Genomic DNA, 15835 nt, shown 5'->3' on the forward strand with positions numbered 1-15835 from the left:
TGTTTATTGCTATGGAAAATTTAAACCTTGAAATTGAACAATATACTGTATTAACTCTTGACAGTAGGGTTGTCCCGATTCTCCGAATCCAGACTATGGAGTCTTGATTTGTAAAGATCAACAGATCATAGGTTTTATGCCCTGACAACATTCATTTACATTTTTCAAATTGTTCTTTAAAAAGATAGGCGGTTCATCAGTGGTTCCCAAACCTTTTCATATCAAGTGTATGAAACCCATGACCAAAATAGTCATATATTCTGCCATTGCGCTATTTATGGATGGAATTATAGTGAAAACAAATTATTCCCCTTTTTAGCGGGGACCCTCTGGATCCCCCTCAAGGACCCCTGGTGGCCCCCAGACCACACTTTGAAAATGTCTGGGCTACATGGTATCAAGTGTGATATAACCAGTGCCATCATATTTTTTTTTAATTGCTGTTAAACAACAAAGAGAAGAACCACTATATTGTTTCCACTTGCCTTGTTTGTAAATGTTGTTGTTCAATATAGAGAATTGGAAAAAGATGGCAGAAGGGTACTTCACAAGAACAGTTTGAGTTTCTCAGTTTACAAGGTGCACCTGAATTCTCCCTGAAGTCCCATTGGCAATTTTTCCTGCTATGGCGAAGACATGTCGCGTTCTACTCCCCTACTCGCCTCTGATTGGCCTACCCTGATATTCTTGCCCTAACCTTAAACAATGTCACTCCTCATGCCTAAACCGAACCAATCGGTACCCACCCCAATTCGGCATAGCATAAATAAACACTTTCTGCACAAATGTTTTATTTTTCTGGTCAAGAATATTAAATGAAATTATTTCCCCACCTGTGCATACATTTTATTTACTTTACTTTGTTCTTTACAGGCCAGACCCAAAGGTGAAGGACTGACACCTTACCAGGGGAAGAAGAGATGCTTCGGAGAGTATAAGTGCCCCAAATGTAAGAGGAAGTGGATGAGTGGCAACTCCTGGGCCAACATGGGACAAGAATGTATCAAATGCCACATCAACGTCTATCCACACAAACAGGTACTTCAACCTACAGTATGACATTCACTTTCCAAGCATTTGCAGTAATGTCTAAACAGTCAAAAACATTACTCATACACTTTGTTTAAGTGGTAGACTGAATCGTCTCAACCAAAGTTAACAGAGTCCAGACTGGTTTCCGTGGCTGCATATTTTCTTGAGGATATTCCAGATGGCCTCATTAAATATAAAAAAAATCATACCACTAACAATTGCTCTTGCCTCTTGGTAATAAACCAGCACAAATGAACTAATTGCATTTCCTGACTGATAAAAGTTTGGAATTATTTACTGAATGTCATCAAATCTTAAAACAAATATTTCTTTAGTAATGTCTCACAGACAAAAACTAACTCTGAGGTTATTGAGGCTTACATCTGCAGAAATTCCTCTCACATTTAATAATACGAAAAAGTGAAATCATGTTAACCAAGATGCTGTGGAGTGTTTTTCTGAACAGCAAATACTTCGAGGGAATTCATGTGCTGCTGAGCTGTCTGTTTGGCTTAACCTCAAATTTTCCTCACAGCCTGTTGACTAAAGAGATGGATCACCTGAGAAAGAATCCACTCGGTTTTCTTCAGCTAGAGATATATTTATCCTCAACGCTTCATATTTTTATATTTATGCTTTTCCACATTCTTCCAATTCCACTTCCTGAAATAAAGTTAGGATTAGTGCTTGAGGCCCTGCTCGTTCTCTGAATACCACGGCTGACAATGCTCCACTCTGATAACGCTTACATAAAATGAAGCAGGAAAGAGACGCTGCTCGACAAATCTACCCATGTCTGGCAAGGAGTCGCAACATTCCCAAAGGAAAGTTAATGCATTGTTTATTCCAAATAATTTGTTTATTAATTTGCATCTTCATTTAAATGAGATCTTAACCCACAATATTAACAAAACGCATGGGTGGAAGACTGCATTCAAAATCTTTTTTCCATTGTGGAGTTCACTGGTGAGAAAACCAAATTCTGCCTCTGTGTCTTGTGGCAAAGCTACACACAGGCAAGCAAATTCCCTGCATTTGCAATGTCACCCACTTAACATACTTCCCCCCCCTGTCAGCGTTTGAAATGGACCACTAACCTCTGTGTCCTCGAGTATCAAAGAGTTCAGCCTCTCAGCACGGCGCCCTTCCGCCCTGTGGATTCCCATAAATAACCTGAATATGTATTCCAATCCCATCCACATGCATTAAATATTTTCCCTCTTAGGTGGGAAATGTATTTCTTGGACATCCAGTGCATTTTAAAACAAGGGTAATATTTCCATTGGGTATAACAGGGACAAATCCCCCTTACTTTTTAACCCTACTCTGTCAGAATAAAAACTCCTCCGCAAAAGAAGATTTTCAATGAATTGCCCTAAGCTAACAAACATGCTCACTGACATTTTAAGCTAGTTAAATGACAATTAGCAAGCTTGCTGGCTCAAAGAATTTTTTTTTTCCCCTCTTCAATTACTGTTTATTGAATTAAATAAAGTACAATATTGAGAACAAATTGCCATAGGGGAAAAAATAAAGAAAACAGTAAAGAGAAAATAGAAAGGAGCTCTGAGAGATATTTTGACTGACTAGTGATAGCATGTTCCTGGCTTGCTAGTGCGTTAGCTGATAGGTCGCCAATTACAGTAGTTTACTAGCTAAACCTGAGAGTAGTCACTAAGCCTCAAGCACAGCCCAATTCATGAAGATAAACGGATAAATGTTGCTTTTTTTTATGTCTGGTTGAAGAACCCTAAACTACATTGTTTCCCCAACAGCCCTGAAACCCAAACTATGCCCTTGATTCAAACTAATCTAAAAATGATATCATGTGATCCCTGCTTCTGTGCCAAACACATATACCAAATAAAGTATGTTATTGATCACTGTAGAGGAACACTCTCTTTTAACTTTCTCCAAATGGAAAGAGCTCAGACTGCAGCTTCAGCTACAGAGCTGACTCGATTGAGCTTGAGTTTCTTGCTCAAGGACACTTCAACAGGGAAGAAGCCTGCAGCACAGGGTCTCGAACCTTTGCAGTTCCTACTAACTGAGGGGTTAATATACATCAGATTTTCCAGGCTTTCCTCAAGGACCTTATGTCTTTGATGCGCCGATAGTAAAATCTCAGCACTTCCTGGCAGACTCTCTAACATAAAAAGAACAATAGATTAGAAATAAAAATGTCAAACAGATTGTTAAAAAAAAAAAAACTCAAAACGTGCTAGCCCAGATAGATTCCCTTCATCCTCAATAATGATTTCACGAAAACCATTGCTGTAGCAGTTTGCTGATATTCCATACAGGTCATCATGATCAAACGCATACTGGATCTTTTTCTTTAATATTAGGTTATTAAAGTGTGCTGCAAATTTCCAGAGCTGATGATGTGTTGGCATATCTCTGCAACTAACTGTGTTTAGTCCACGTCTGATCTGTGTGTGAAGAATATGGGCATAATGTTGGAGGCCAAAGTAGTAAGACGTATAGCTGAGTTAAATCTGGTGCCAAAGAAACTGGTTGCATAACTCAGAAGGTTTATGTGTGTGCTGCTTGGTTTGCTTTCTTCAGTGTTTTATATGACTCATTATTGGTTCTCTGTTTGTATCCTCAGCGCCCTTTAGAGAAGCCGGATGGCCTGGATGTTTCTGACCAGAGCAAGGAGCACCCGCAACACCTGTGCGAGAAATGTAAAGTCCTGGGCTACTACTGCCGCCGTGTGCAATAATCATCTTTATTCAGTCAGAGTGCAACGTTTGTGTCCCAAGTTCTATTGCTCATCCTCCATCAAGGCTGTTAACTTTCTCCTTTCACATCCAGGTTTCCCTAATCCCTGCGTAGGGATGCACCGATCTGATACGGATATTAGATACTGACTCAAATAGTTGATCAGGTTTCGGGGAAAATTGCGCCAATCTTTTCAATTCAGTTCTATGTTTATACACCAATTTTGACCAATATGTTGCTGCATTCAAAAGGTTTACACTTTAATTGTAATTGCTGTCAACTTTATAGATATTTTTACCAACTTGCTGGTGCACGATTTATAAAAAAAAAAAAAGGAAATTAAAAACAGTAAATGTATCTATTTATTTTGCTTTACCAAGTTAGAAAAGCAATGTTTTATGGAATGCCATTTAAGTCAACATTAAATACATAAATAAAGAAATGTGGCTATGAAATAAATATAAAAAATATGGCTATACAATAAATCCTGAAATAAATACATAAGGAAATAAATAAATGTAAATATATAAATGAGTCAACATAGTTCAATGAATAAATAAATAGGGTTTTATTTTATATATATATATATATATATATATATATATATATATATATATATAATATACACATTAGGTGAGTGTATATATATATATATATATATATATATATATATATATATATATATATATATATATATATATATATATACATACACTCACCTAAAGGATTATTAGGAACACCCTACTAATACCGTGTTTGACCCCCTTTCGCCTTTAGAACTGCCTTAATTCTTCGCGGCGTTGATTCAACAAGGTGCTGGAAGCATTCTTTAGAAATGTTGGCCCATATTGATAGGATAGCATCTCGCAGTTGATGGCGGTTTGTGGGATGCACGAAGCTCCCGTTCCACCACATCCCAAAGATGTTCTATTGGGTTGAGATCTGGTGACTGTGGGGGCCATTTTAGTACAGTGAACTCATTGTCATGTTCAAGAAACCAATTTGAAATGATTCGAGCTTTGTGACACGGTGCATTCTCCTGCTGGAAGTAGCCATCAGAGGATGGGTACATGGTGGTCGTAAAGGGATGGACATGGTCAGAAACAATGCTCAGGTAGGCTGTGGCATTTAAACGATGCCCAATTGGTACTAAGGGGCCTAAAGTGTGCCAAGAAAACATTCCCCACACCATCACACCACCACCACCAGCCTGGCCAGTGGTAACAAGGCATGACGGATCCATGTTCTCATTCTGTTTACGCCAAATTCTGACTCTACCATCTGAATGTCTCAACAGAAATCGAGACTCATCAGACCAGGCAACATTTTTAAAGTCTTCAGCTTTCCAATTTTGGTGAGCTCGTGCAAATTGTAGCCTCATTTTCCTATTTTTAGTGGAGATGAGTGGTACCCGGTGGGGTCTTCTGCTGGTGTAGCCCATCCACCTCAAGATTGTGCGTGTTGTGGCTTCACAAATGCTTTGCTGCATACCTCGGTTGTAACGAGTGGTTATTTGAGTCAAAGTTGGTCTGGAATCAGTCGACCCATTCTCCTCTGACCTCTAGCATCAACAAGGCATTTTCGCCCCACAGGACTGCAGCATACTGGATGTTTTTCCTTTCTTACAGGTGTTCCTAATAATCCTTTAAGTGAGTGTATATAAACCTTTTCCAAAGGACTACGTTTTTTTAATTTCAGGGGACTTTTATTTCATAATATCATGATTATTTATTTATTTCATAGGCACATTTATTTAATTATGCTTTTTTTTAATATATTGGATGAAATGGTATTCCATAATGTTTAAGTCAAGCCTGATGGTGCCTGACACAAAAGAATTCTGCCAGTCACTTTTACACAGTAAGGCATACAGCTTATAAATTAAACACTGGTCAGTATTGGCCGATACTCAAAGCCCAGATATCAGGGCTGAAAAAGTTGGATCGGTGCATCCCTATCCCTAACTTGCACACAACATGGCGTCCTTTCCTCCTCATGTCTTCCCCTCCTTCTCTCAGAAGCCTCAAATATAGGCAGTAGCCTTAATCTTTCTGTCCCTGTTCTAAACCACATGTGGAACATAGATTTTTTCTTCCAATGACAGTATTGGAGATTACATCCAACAATGAGAGGAACATGTAACTTAGGATCAATTTCTCAGTGCTCTTCATCAAAAAAGCAAAAACTTGCCAAAATCTGTGTTTTTTTTTGTGCCTCATATATCAGAACCCACATAACCCCATTGATCCAACTCAATGTTTAACAACAGCTAATCGTGAATTAATTAATTAGCATGCTTTTCAATGGTGTCACTGACAGTAATGGTCTCAATAGATTACCTCACCTTGGGGTTTGTTGGCTTTGTGTTTACAGAGATCTACCTTCCATTTCCCTGCCAAGTGAAGTGTGTGGTAATGTGACGAACATTTAACCCGGGCCTCTCATGATGGTATAATGTATACGAGGCCTTTTGATGAACAGCACATCTTATTAACTGTGAATTAACTGAGGGACAATGTGCCTTACATCCCTAGCTTACATTTGGCCTATTTATTTTCTTGTTGTCAAGTGTGCAATTTGAATTTTGACTGGGACATAACAAAATGTTTTGTTTTTTTTATATGTTTGTATATCACATTATTGTTTAACTGCTTCCACGTCTTTAGAAACTACTGTAGATTCAGTCGCTCCTCGTCTAGATTTAGTGCATTGCTAATAGATGAGATTTCATTAACCCTCCCAAGAGTATTTTTGTTGCAACACAAATTCTCAATGATCTAGTGTTAGATTCCTATAGATGTTAGATAAGTAAGTTGTGTTCATTTCAAATCACAAGGTCAACTGAGAAGGAGCTGTAGGAAAACAACACTAGTTTTAGCAACAATAATCTTGCCATCCGCATAGTTTCTCGCCAATGTTTGATTAGAATTATGAAACATGATTTTAGAGGTTAAACTGTTCACATGTAAAGCCTGATTCGATTTTTAACCACAAAGTAGTAAAGTACAAATGAGATGTTTTTCAAAGAGATTTAGAAAGACATTTAAGTGCCAGTGGATGCCTGGCAGCCTTAGTGGTCAATAAAGCGTTTCCAAAAGCTTGCAGCTGATTGCAGTGTGAAGAGTGTCTAGAGGGAGGTGAAGTTGTGAAGAACTGGAATGATTTTCAGGTCGGTTGAGAGAAACAATGAGATTTAATATAGAAGGGCTGGTTTGTAATGTGCTGATGCAGAAGATTCAAGGATATATTGAAAGTGATTATGAATTCACACTTATATTGTTTTTTATGAATACAAGTGCCTACTATTATAAACCAATGTCTTTAAAATAAGAGAAGTACATCCATCCTGTTTACATTACAGGAAATGAATGTAGTTTTGACTTATAGAAATCTGGCTTTTAAGGAAACTTGTTAAAGGAATTTTGAACTGTTTTATATGTACTGTATTTCTAGCCTTATAACATCTGGTTAACTATATTTTATACTGTAACATACTGTATGTGCCTTAAAAACATTTGAATCATTCTGAAGTATCAGGATTAGGAGGCAATTTGAAATTGGGAAAAGACGTGGGGCTCAGAGATGGAGCAGTATACGTGCATGTGGTAACTGTGATGCATAGTAAGTTTAATGCAGGTTCAAGATGCAAGGACAACAATTAATACAGTTCCTCTATTAGTTTGAACTGGCATGGTGGGTGTTTGCATCAACACAGTTTGCTGGGCTGAAGGCACGGGCTGAAACAGCATTTCCAGCTGGCAATAACAATCCTACTGTGGTCTGTTGTCATGGAATATCCACAAAGATGTTATTTCTTAGTCAATCCTCACAACAAAAAGGAGTCGCACATGAAACTGTGGACCTCACTCTGTTTTTTAATCTATTGTAGTTATGTTTATCCAAGGGACTGTGGGTTTTGTCAAAAAATATACATCGTTAACTTGCCTTAGTAGGAGAGTTTGCAGTGGCTGATTATGGTTCCTTACAGTTTTGGGAAATTTAGATAAAATACCATCTGTAAAGTTAAAGGGGCACTCCAGTAATTTAGTAGTGCAGTTCCACAAAGTTCAGAGGCTTGCCAAAGACACTAAAGAATAGTCGAATCAATGCGGCAGAGACTCAGAAGGTTCATGCTCAAAACGCTGGGTCCTACCTTTCCTATAATGCAACTAAAAAGCATCTTTAAGTAGTCTTCTCCTGCCTGGTAAATGCCCATGTCTTTCAAACTCCACACCCCCAGGTTGTAAAGCAGGCTTTTTGTTAAAATTGTGTCTTCAAACCTAAGCTGACATGACCGCGATTATAGACTTGACAAAGCACCTCCAGAGCTACGGAAGACATTATACAACGGTTTTCACAGTTCGAGTAGTACTCCCTGTGCAACTTGATATCATGACTTCGCGTAAACACACACGCCACTTTCCTAAAGCCAAGTGGCGCGTTATCTGTACGCATTTTGAGCTATCCGCGTGTATGTCTACGCTCTATACAGCGGAGGGCAGTCTGCAACGTCACAGCGTAAACAAACACGCCACGTAGCACTTTCTAAAGCCAAGTGCCGTGTTATTGCAAGGCTACGTGTTATCGCGAGGCTACAGTTGGGTTTAGGAATGTCACACGCAGGTTGGGTTTAGGAAAAGAAGACACAGTTGGGATTAGGAAAAGAAGAACGTGGTTGGGTTGAGGAAACGTCACACGCGGGTTGGGTTTAGGAAAAGAAGAACAGGGTTGGGTTTAGGAAAACAACAAATGTGGATTTTCGCCCTTTCATACTACTTGCCACGGCGTCAATTCACACGCGATCGCAAGGTAATGTAAATCAATGGAGGCCAAACGGCGTCGATAAACACGCTAAAAAACGAGTATGCATCTTGATAACACGCCAATAATGGCAAACGAATTGGCATGTCATACATACGCCACTTCATGAGATCAGTCTGCCCTGTGACGAGTAAACCTACACCTCATGTGTAAAACTGGTGGAGTGCCCCTTTAAAAAAAGATATTTGCGCAACTATATTACCACAAGTAAAAGACCTTTTCTGAATGAAAGATTCTCCTTTCAGTTGGGAACAATCCATTTTTCTTATTGTTACCATTGTCTTTATTTTGCTCTGTGCGATTACACTAACCTAACAGGTCTTTCCATCTGAACCTTATTGTCCACATTATACCATGTGGCTGTAGTGAGAGGAATAGATACCAATGATGCCTTGAGGAACTAACCTCATAAACAAATAACAATGTTATTGTGATTCCCCTAGTTCTGGCAGAATATTGAGAAATCCTGTTGGAGTTTGATTCCACCCAGATACATTTTGTGAGGAGGCCATTTTAAATGGCAAATCAAGAGCCAATGGAAGCAGTTGATACAATACATTTGAAGAAAAAACAAAATCTCTGCTTTTAGACATAATGTCTTGAATTGCATATACTTGACTTTTCTAGTACCTTTTCAGTTCAAATTTGTTGTTTTCTATTAATGAGATGTGTATTTTGGAACACTTTATAGATGTTGAAAATTTTAAAGCAATCTGCAAAAACTCAAGAGTTATTTCCCTGACAAAGATAGACTGTTTTATGTATATATTTGAAGGCCATTATTATCAAGGATAGTAGCTCTTTTAAAGTGTTATGCAATATTTAAGCTTTTTGTGTGAAGAAGGGCCTTATTGCAGAGAAATAAAACAAAGCTGGGAGTTTTTTTTCTTTATGTTTTACAATAATCTGAGGGGTTATCCTGCAGAAATATTTATGGAAAGATTTTTTACAACACTTTTTGTATAGAATATGCAACAAAGTTACACTAAGAAGGAAATATTGATGTCTACATAGAGTATTATTAAAAAAAAAAGCTGGTACATAATTAATACCCTTTCTCAATTATAAGCCATTGTATTTTTGTGTTTTGTTTTATGATGTTATCAGTGTTGAATAACCCACAATGTTATTCAGTTGCTTATGTAACTAATTATGAGATGCCATTTACATCCATACAGTTGCATGTATTCATTTTGTAAACAATAATATGAAGATATATATTGTGTTAACATGCAGAAATCTTTTTTTTTTTCCTTAATTAGTGACAGATACTCACCACTGTATAAGCACGTTAAACTGTGAGATATAGTTTGCTTAAAGCAGCAATGACAAGAAACTATTATAAAATGTTACAGTGTTATTAGTAGTTTAGGGAGTGTATACTTTTGTCAAGAAAGCGTGTGTGACAAAGAACTATTTTAGAGTTTGCATGTGCATGTGTTTGGTTTTGAATGAAATATTGTTGTGCAATGTATACTTATTTAAATACCTTACAGTAGTTTGCTACAGTACATATTGTTTTTAACATTATCAGCAACTTCTGATTATTAGTCTTGACGTATTTCATTTACCGCTAGTGTAGCCTCTACGAATAATACATATTTACTGAATGTAATGTGTTAACACTTATGTGGTCAATTTGGAAAGTTATGTTTGTATTCTTTATTGTCTGTATCACTTGAGATGTTTGTATTGCAATATTGCAATAATGTAATATTTGAATTGGACAGAACACAGGCGTGAGGTAGGGAAGACAATGATTTTGGGAAACAAGGACAGTCATGGTTTGAGAGTAGACCACAGGTCTGTTTTTCATGTCCATGAAATGGCATTCCAAAATGTGCCTTATTTGTTAGTTGGGAAAACATTTTAGTGCTTTAGTGCCGTCTAGAGTTTTATGAAATAAAGTCATATTGAATTAGGAGCGCTTGGATTGTGTGGTTTCATTTGTTTGAATTGTTATAGCCAGTAACTGGGAGGTGATCACTCTGGATTTTGATTTCAGCCAAAAGCAACACAAAGTGTCTTCTGAGAGCTCCTGTCTGTAGAATAATTATTACAGAGTATGTTTTCATCGTTACACTGTGTCTTTAAGCGCAAGCTCCAAGACTTACACAATACTGAGCGTATAGATTATGATGAAGAGGTTTTTAATAGATTATTTATGGTGGTTGTGCAATGCAAAAAAAGGGGGGTGGGGCTTGTAAAACTTGTTTTTCACTTTCCGTGAAAGTGCTGAAAGATAACAGACACATCGAACTGACAGGACTTGATTTCAACACTTTGAGTCAAACTGCGGACAGGAAAACCAAAACATAAAAAAGGACACCAGCTGACAGAGGTGCTGTGTGATAAATGGAGACATTTACAGCAGAAGAACCAGCTTGTACCAGTTGTCAAGATGTCATTGTGTTGCATGTGTACTTAACGTTGGCCACAGCACCGCTGTCTTTCGAGCCAAGTTTCCATGCACAATATTGGACATGCATTCCAAATAACTAAAACTAAACCAGAGGGTGGGGACCCAAATTATATCAAGTTTGTTACAACATCTCTTCCTCGTACAGAGTGAGAGCTGAGAAGTCTCTATAGCAACAATGTAATCTGAGAATTCAAACAAACGGTGGAAGGTCAGTGCGCATATGGTTTCATTTAGGGGCATGGCCGCTTTTTCACGTTGCTTCATTATTTACTTTCATAAAGTATTAGCTCGATAAGCAGCACCACCCAGTCTCTGGCTTTCAGACATGTCCTGGCCTCCTTTTCTCTTTCTCTCCTCCAGACCCTCTGCGTTTCAAATAAAGAAGCAGTGAAGGAAGAGCAGCCCACATACAGTATAAGCTAAAGACATTTTCAGGGTCCTTCGTTGTTCCAGCAGATGAAATCATCTGTATGCACCATGTCCAATGGGGCTATAGCCTGCCGCAGTTCTATCATCTGTCAACTGCATTCATGCGATATTTCAGCCCCACTGTAGGTGGATGTCACATGATGTCACATCCTGCTCTGGTGGACAGGAAGTCATTCGCACTGGAAAGGATCATTTCCAGGAAGCTTTAAAACCAGCATGGTGGGTGGCACATGAGTGAAAATGTCTTGTACTGAGACCAGAGCTAGTAATATCTGAAAACGGTCATTTTATTTGGCAGTAAGTGGCAAATTGCGCAATAACAGCATTGAACATAGCAAATGACTTAGTGCTTGTATAAAAATGGTTCAAGTTCAAACTCAGAAAAGCAAGAGATCTTCTGACATCATAATCAACTATAAAACAGCAGAATCGCCTGTGTCAGTTCCTCCTTGAAGGTGTCATGAACACCACAGAACGAAATATAAAGTAAATACCCAATGGTTGCATGCTGAGTCATCCAACAGAAGTCCATGTGTGATCTTAGTTGTTATTTGACCTCCCCACAGTCAGTGACGACAATTTTCTTAATCACACCGCCGTCATGTAAACCAAAGGATTCCATCTTGCTGACCACATCCATACCTTCCTTGACCTGCCCGAACACCACGTGTTTACCATCAAGCCTGTCAAAAGAGATACAAAAAGGGACGTCAGCATCTGGTAGGTGTGGCAGAGCTGCTGAGATGACGGATTTAAAAGTTCTGCAAAGTATTTACCATTCAGTTTTGGTCGTACAGATGAAGAACTGGGAGCCGTTAGTGTTTGGCCCTGAATTTGCCATTGAAAGAGTTCCTGCAGAGATAAAGAAGCCAACAAGTAAATCAACTAAACGTGAAGCGGTCAACAAGATCTTGACCTCCTTTTACCACTGACTCAATACCATTTAGGCCTGAGTGGAGCAAAAGAGAAACATGACACAAGTCTGTGTCTAACTGTGTTTAGGTGGAGGCCTGTTTCTCTTTTCTGAAATGCAAACTGTGATAATGCCACACTTTAAAATAAAGCATCAAGTAATCAGCATGTGGATTATGTTTATTCAAAAAAGGAGTTATTTTGATAAGTGCATGTTGATTCACTAAAAAGTAGGTCATTCACCTGGGGATTGAAAAATCCATATAGCTACTGGTTTTAGTGGTGCATGAAATTAGGCACTGCCATCTAGTGGAGAGACAGCTATATTTGATTCTACCTTTTCTTATTATTATTTTCTTATTTTCCCTCTGCCATGGGAGTCTATGGCAGCCCATAGAAATGTACAGTAAAAAGTTGGGCAATTTGGCACAATGATTCGGGACAGTCCCATAATTCATTTCACCAAGTTTTAGGTCTGCACTACAGGCAGTCTAGCACCACCAATGGGTCCATGCGATTAACTTTTGAACCATATGCCCGATTTTGAACATCGAGATATAGTTGGAATCCTTGGATGATGTCAATATCCGCCATGTTGGACCTTCCGCCATATTGGATTTGATCAAAAACACTAAAAGGTTTTCACAGGTCACAAAATTGGTCAGATTTTCACGAAACTTGGCACAGACGGCGAAGCTGCCAAACAGGAAGAGAACTCATAACTCGGGGAGGCTTTCACTTATCAAAACCAATCTCAATACTTGGACTCATGACCCAATTAGGAGGAGGCTCAAGAAATTTGGTGACTTTTGAACAGGGAAATGACATATATGTCACAATATAAAAGAGCCACAGTAATTTGTTGATTTCATTTGTTGTCGTTTTTTATTGACCTTAGTTTTATTGAACTTAATTTTCAAAATGTCAGAAAATAGTGAGACTGTTCAAAATCCCCAACATTTCAGATACTGGAAACAGAGAACGCTTAAGTAGTTGTTGCAGCATTATACAAGAGCATCCCAGACACAGATACGCTATCCAGACAACTAACCAATTCTGCCACTTAAAACACTTTCATCAGCCTAGAGGTCTGAATATAAAGCTATATGGATGGATAAAGGATTGTTTGTTGTGTCCTCTAAACAGAGATAAAGTGGTAGTAGTATAGTAAATGTGTACTCAAAGATGTGGATATGTACCCTACCTGGACCAGTGTGTTTTAATGTGAAGTTTTCATCTTTAAACGTCTTCCCATATATAGATTTCCCTCCAGTGCCGTTGTGGTGGGTGAAATCCCCCCCCTGTAACAGAAAACACAGTAGACAACATAGCAAACACTTAATATGTGCAGCGGCATCTTCACCGTATATCTTACCTGACACATGAACTCAGGTATGACCCTGTGAAACACAGATCCCTTGAATCCAAAGCCAAGTTCCCCAGTGCACAGTGCTCTGAAGTTTGCTGAGAAATTAGTTGTCTTATTTATTACATTAGCATTATAACAAGTCAAGGAGAGTTAAAGCATTTTAATGGTGAATTAAACACATGTAACTCTTGATATTCAGCAGGTTTATAGGAATATAGTAAAAACATACCTGCAGTCTTTGGCACTACATCTGCATTCAACTGCAAGATAATACAAAATCACATTCAAATTCATGGCGCAGTGTTTACACAGAGAAATGCCCTTATCTGTACATATTTGAGTGTTGTGAGACATGTTGGTGGGTCTTCAGGAGAGGCTAACGCTAGCTGCTAGCTAGCTACCTCAATAGTTATTCTTCCAAGAGGCTCTTTGTCGGCCTCGATGTCCAAATACACGACGGGATTTTTAGCTGGAACGGAGGAAAAGAGCTTCGCGGCGGCGACGCCCGGCGTGCTGTATCGCATGCGGTTCTTTAGTTGTAACATCGCTGCTCGGCTGAAAGGTGAAGAGGACCTGCAGGCAACGGGAGAGCTGGTGGTGTTTACATGTGACGTCACGCCTACGGACTGACTGACTGTCAGGACAAGAGAAATAGATAACAAAAAAAGTATAAAAATTGTGGAAACTGTAGAGCTTTTTTTCCCTGAAACCTCTGACTAACTGTAAATTTATGTCTTCTATTTTGTTGTTGTTGTTGTTGTTGTTGTTGTTTGTATTGCTTCGTATGTTTCTATATATGTATATTTTTTATTATTATTTTCATAAGTTTGTGCACTTGTTGTTCACGTGCTATCGTTGCTTACCTGATTTTTTGTAAACTACATTTTGTCAATAAAAAAAAAAAGAAAAAAAGAAAAAGAAAAAGGACAACAGAAATAGACCATTTTATTTCTATGGTCAGGAGCATAGACAGTATAAAAGAAGGTCAGGAGTGTCCACGGACAGGACAAACAGCGACATCAAGTGGGAGCTTCCGGAAGCAAACACCTCTTTATTTAGGTTGACCAAAAAAAAAAAACTCATAAGGTTACAAGGTCCACTTTGACCAAAATTGTATACTTGGGTTAAAACCAAACCATCTTCATGACAACTGAGGAATGCCAAGCGATGTGGTTGAAAGCACTGTGAAACACCAAGTAAGTGAGCCTTGTGTGAGAACTGTTTTCTAAGGTCTAAATCTAAGGTAAAATCTATGAAGAGGGAAAAACAGAAATGCAAGAATTTGATTTTGTAAGGAATCCTACAATGCTGAACAAATATTTCTGTTTTTAAATATTTTTTCTGCAAATAATCTTATATTAATATTTAACTTGTGCTAAATTGTTTACATCAGGGATATTCGAAGCTGTGGGCCTCAGGCAAGCTTGGAAAAGGGAGCTCAATTACTGGATGCCTATGGGATCATGATTATGCAATTTGATCCCATAGACATTCAACATTTGAGCCAAGATAGCCTAATATTGCTGTTTGACATAACTTCAGACTACACAAAATACATAAAAAGGTCTGTCCTAAGGCATATATTGGTTTCTGACTCTGGGAAAGTAGGACAATCAGTTAAATTCCCCAAAACTCCTGTATCTCTGAACTATAACTTAACCAAATTCCGGCTATTATATTGTATGTGATCTTCTTTTGATAAATGTAATATGTTTTCACTTCCATTCACTGAACCTCCCCTGAAACCGTTTGGAGGCCACTTTGAAAACCTCTGGTTTACATATTTCCACAATAAAAATATAATGATGATGGGTATGGCATACTTAATCAGGTGTATATACATGCACTCTATTTGGGATGACTGATAACATTTGCAAATTTTACAATGCTCGTCTCCGTCTCCGAACCAAAAAAGGAACTTTTCCATTCTAATATCAATTTTGCATTTGTCTCGATTTGCATTACTGTTTCCCTGCTTTAAACTACTCACCGTGATGACATATGCCATTTGAATACTCATTTGACCAAAGGGACTGTGCTAAACCTTCCTGCATACATGTCTGTTCAGGTACAGGTTTGATAATGGTTTGTCTGAAGTTTTTTCAACTGTATTATTCCCAAGTGGT

General features: G+C 38.3%; 2 protein-coding genes across 3 annotated transcripts in view; one reads left to right on the forward strand and one right to left on the reverse strand.

Moving 5' to 3' along the window:
- Window positions 1-8268, forward strand: part of zcchc24 (zinc finger, CCHC domain containing 24) — a 33336-nt gene extending 25068 nt beyond the window's left edge. The window contains exons 3-5 of one of the 2 annotated variants that reach the window (XM_039784711.1): window positions 874-1038; window positions 3644-3719; window positions 6130-8268. In XM_039784711.1, the coding sequence (XP_039640645.1) occupies window positions 874-1038; window positions 3644-3719; window positions 6130-6131 (243 nt within the window). In that variant the 3' untranslated portion in view covers window positions 6132-8268. Of the gene's footprint in view, window positions 1-873; window positions 1039-3643; window positions 4132-6129 lie in introns of those variants that run through there. The other variant, XM_039784710.1, reaches the window with a different exon arrangement.
- A 2448-nt stretch (window positions 8269-10716) lies between these two features.
- ppifa (peptidylprolyl isomerase Fa) lies at window positions 10717-14340 on the reverse strand. The gene is made up of 6 exons (XM_039784719.1): window positions 14111-14340; window positions 13939-13969; window positions 13716-13804; window positions 13545-13641; window positions 12205-12280; window positions 10717-12111 (listed from the first exon to the last, which is right to left on the reverse strand). Exons 1-6 carry the CDS (start codon window positions 14252-14254, stop codon window positions 11976-11978), a joined length of 573 nt encoding a protein of 190 aa, XP_039640653.1. The 5' UTR covers window positions 14255-14340; the 3' UTR covers window positions 10717-11975.
- Between the last annotated feature and the right edge of the window lie 1495 nt (window positions 14341-15835).

This window comes from Perca fluviatilis, chromosome 19 (assembly GCF_010015445.1).
Source record: "Perca fluviatilis chromosome 19, GENO_Pfluv_1.0, whole genome shotgun sequence".
NCBI classification, from domain to species: domain Eukaryota; kingdom Metazoa; phylum Chordata; class Actinopteri; order Perciformes; family Percidae; genus Perca; species Perca fluviatilis.

Bases quoted from the DNA above. Each gene is read 5' to 3' on its own strand.
- ppifa (XM_039784719.1), bottom strand. From the start codon at position 14,254: ATGTTACAACTAAAGAACCGCATGCGATACAGCACGCCGGGCGTCGCC. The intron at 13,805-13,938 runs GTATGTTTTTAC...CTAATTTCTCAG, and splicing joins TGTAGTGCCAAAGACTGCAG to CAAACTTCAGAGCACTGTGC. The intron at 12,112-12,204 runs GTAAATACTTTG...CTCTTTTGACAG, and splicing joins TGTACGACCAAAACTGAATG to GCTTGATGGTAAACACGTGG.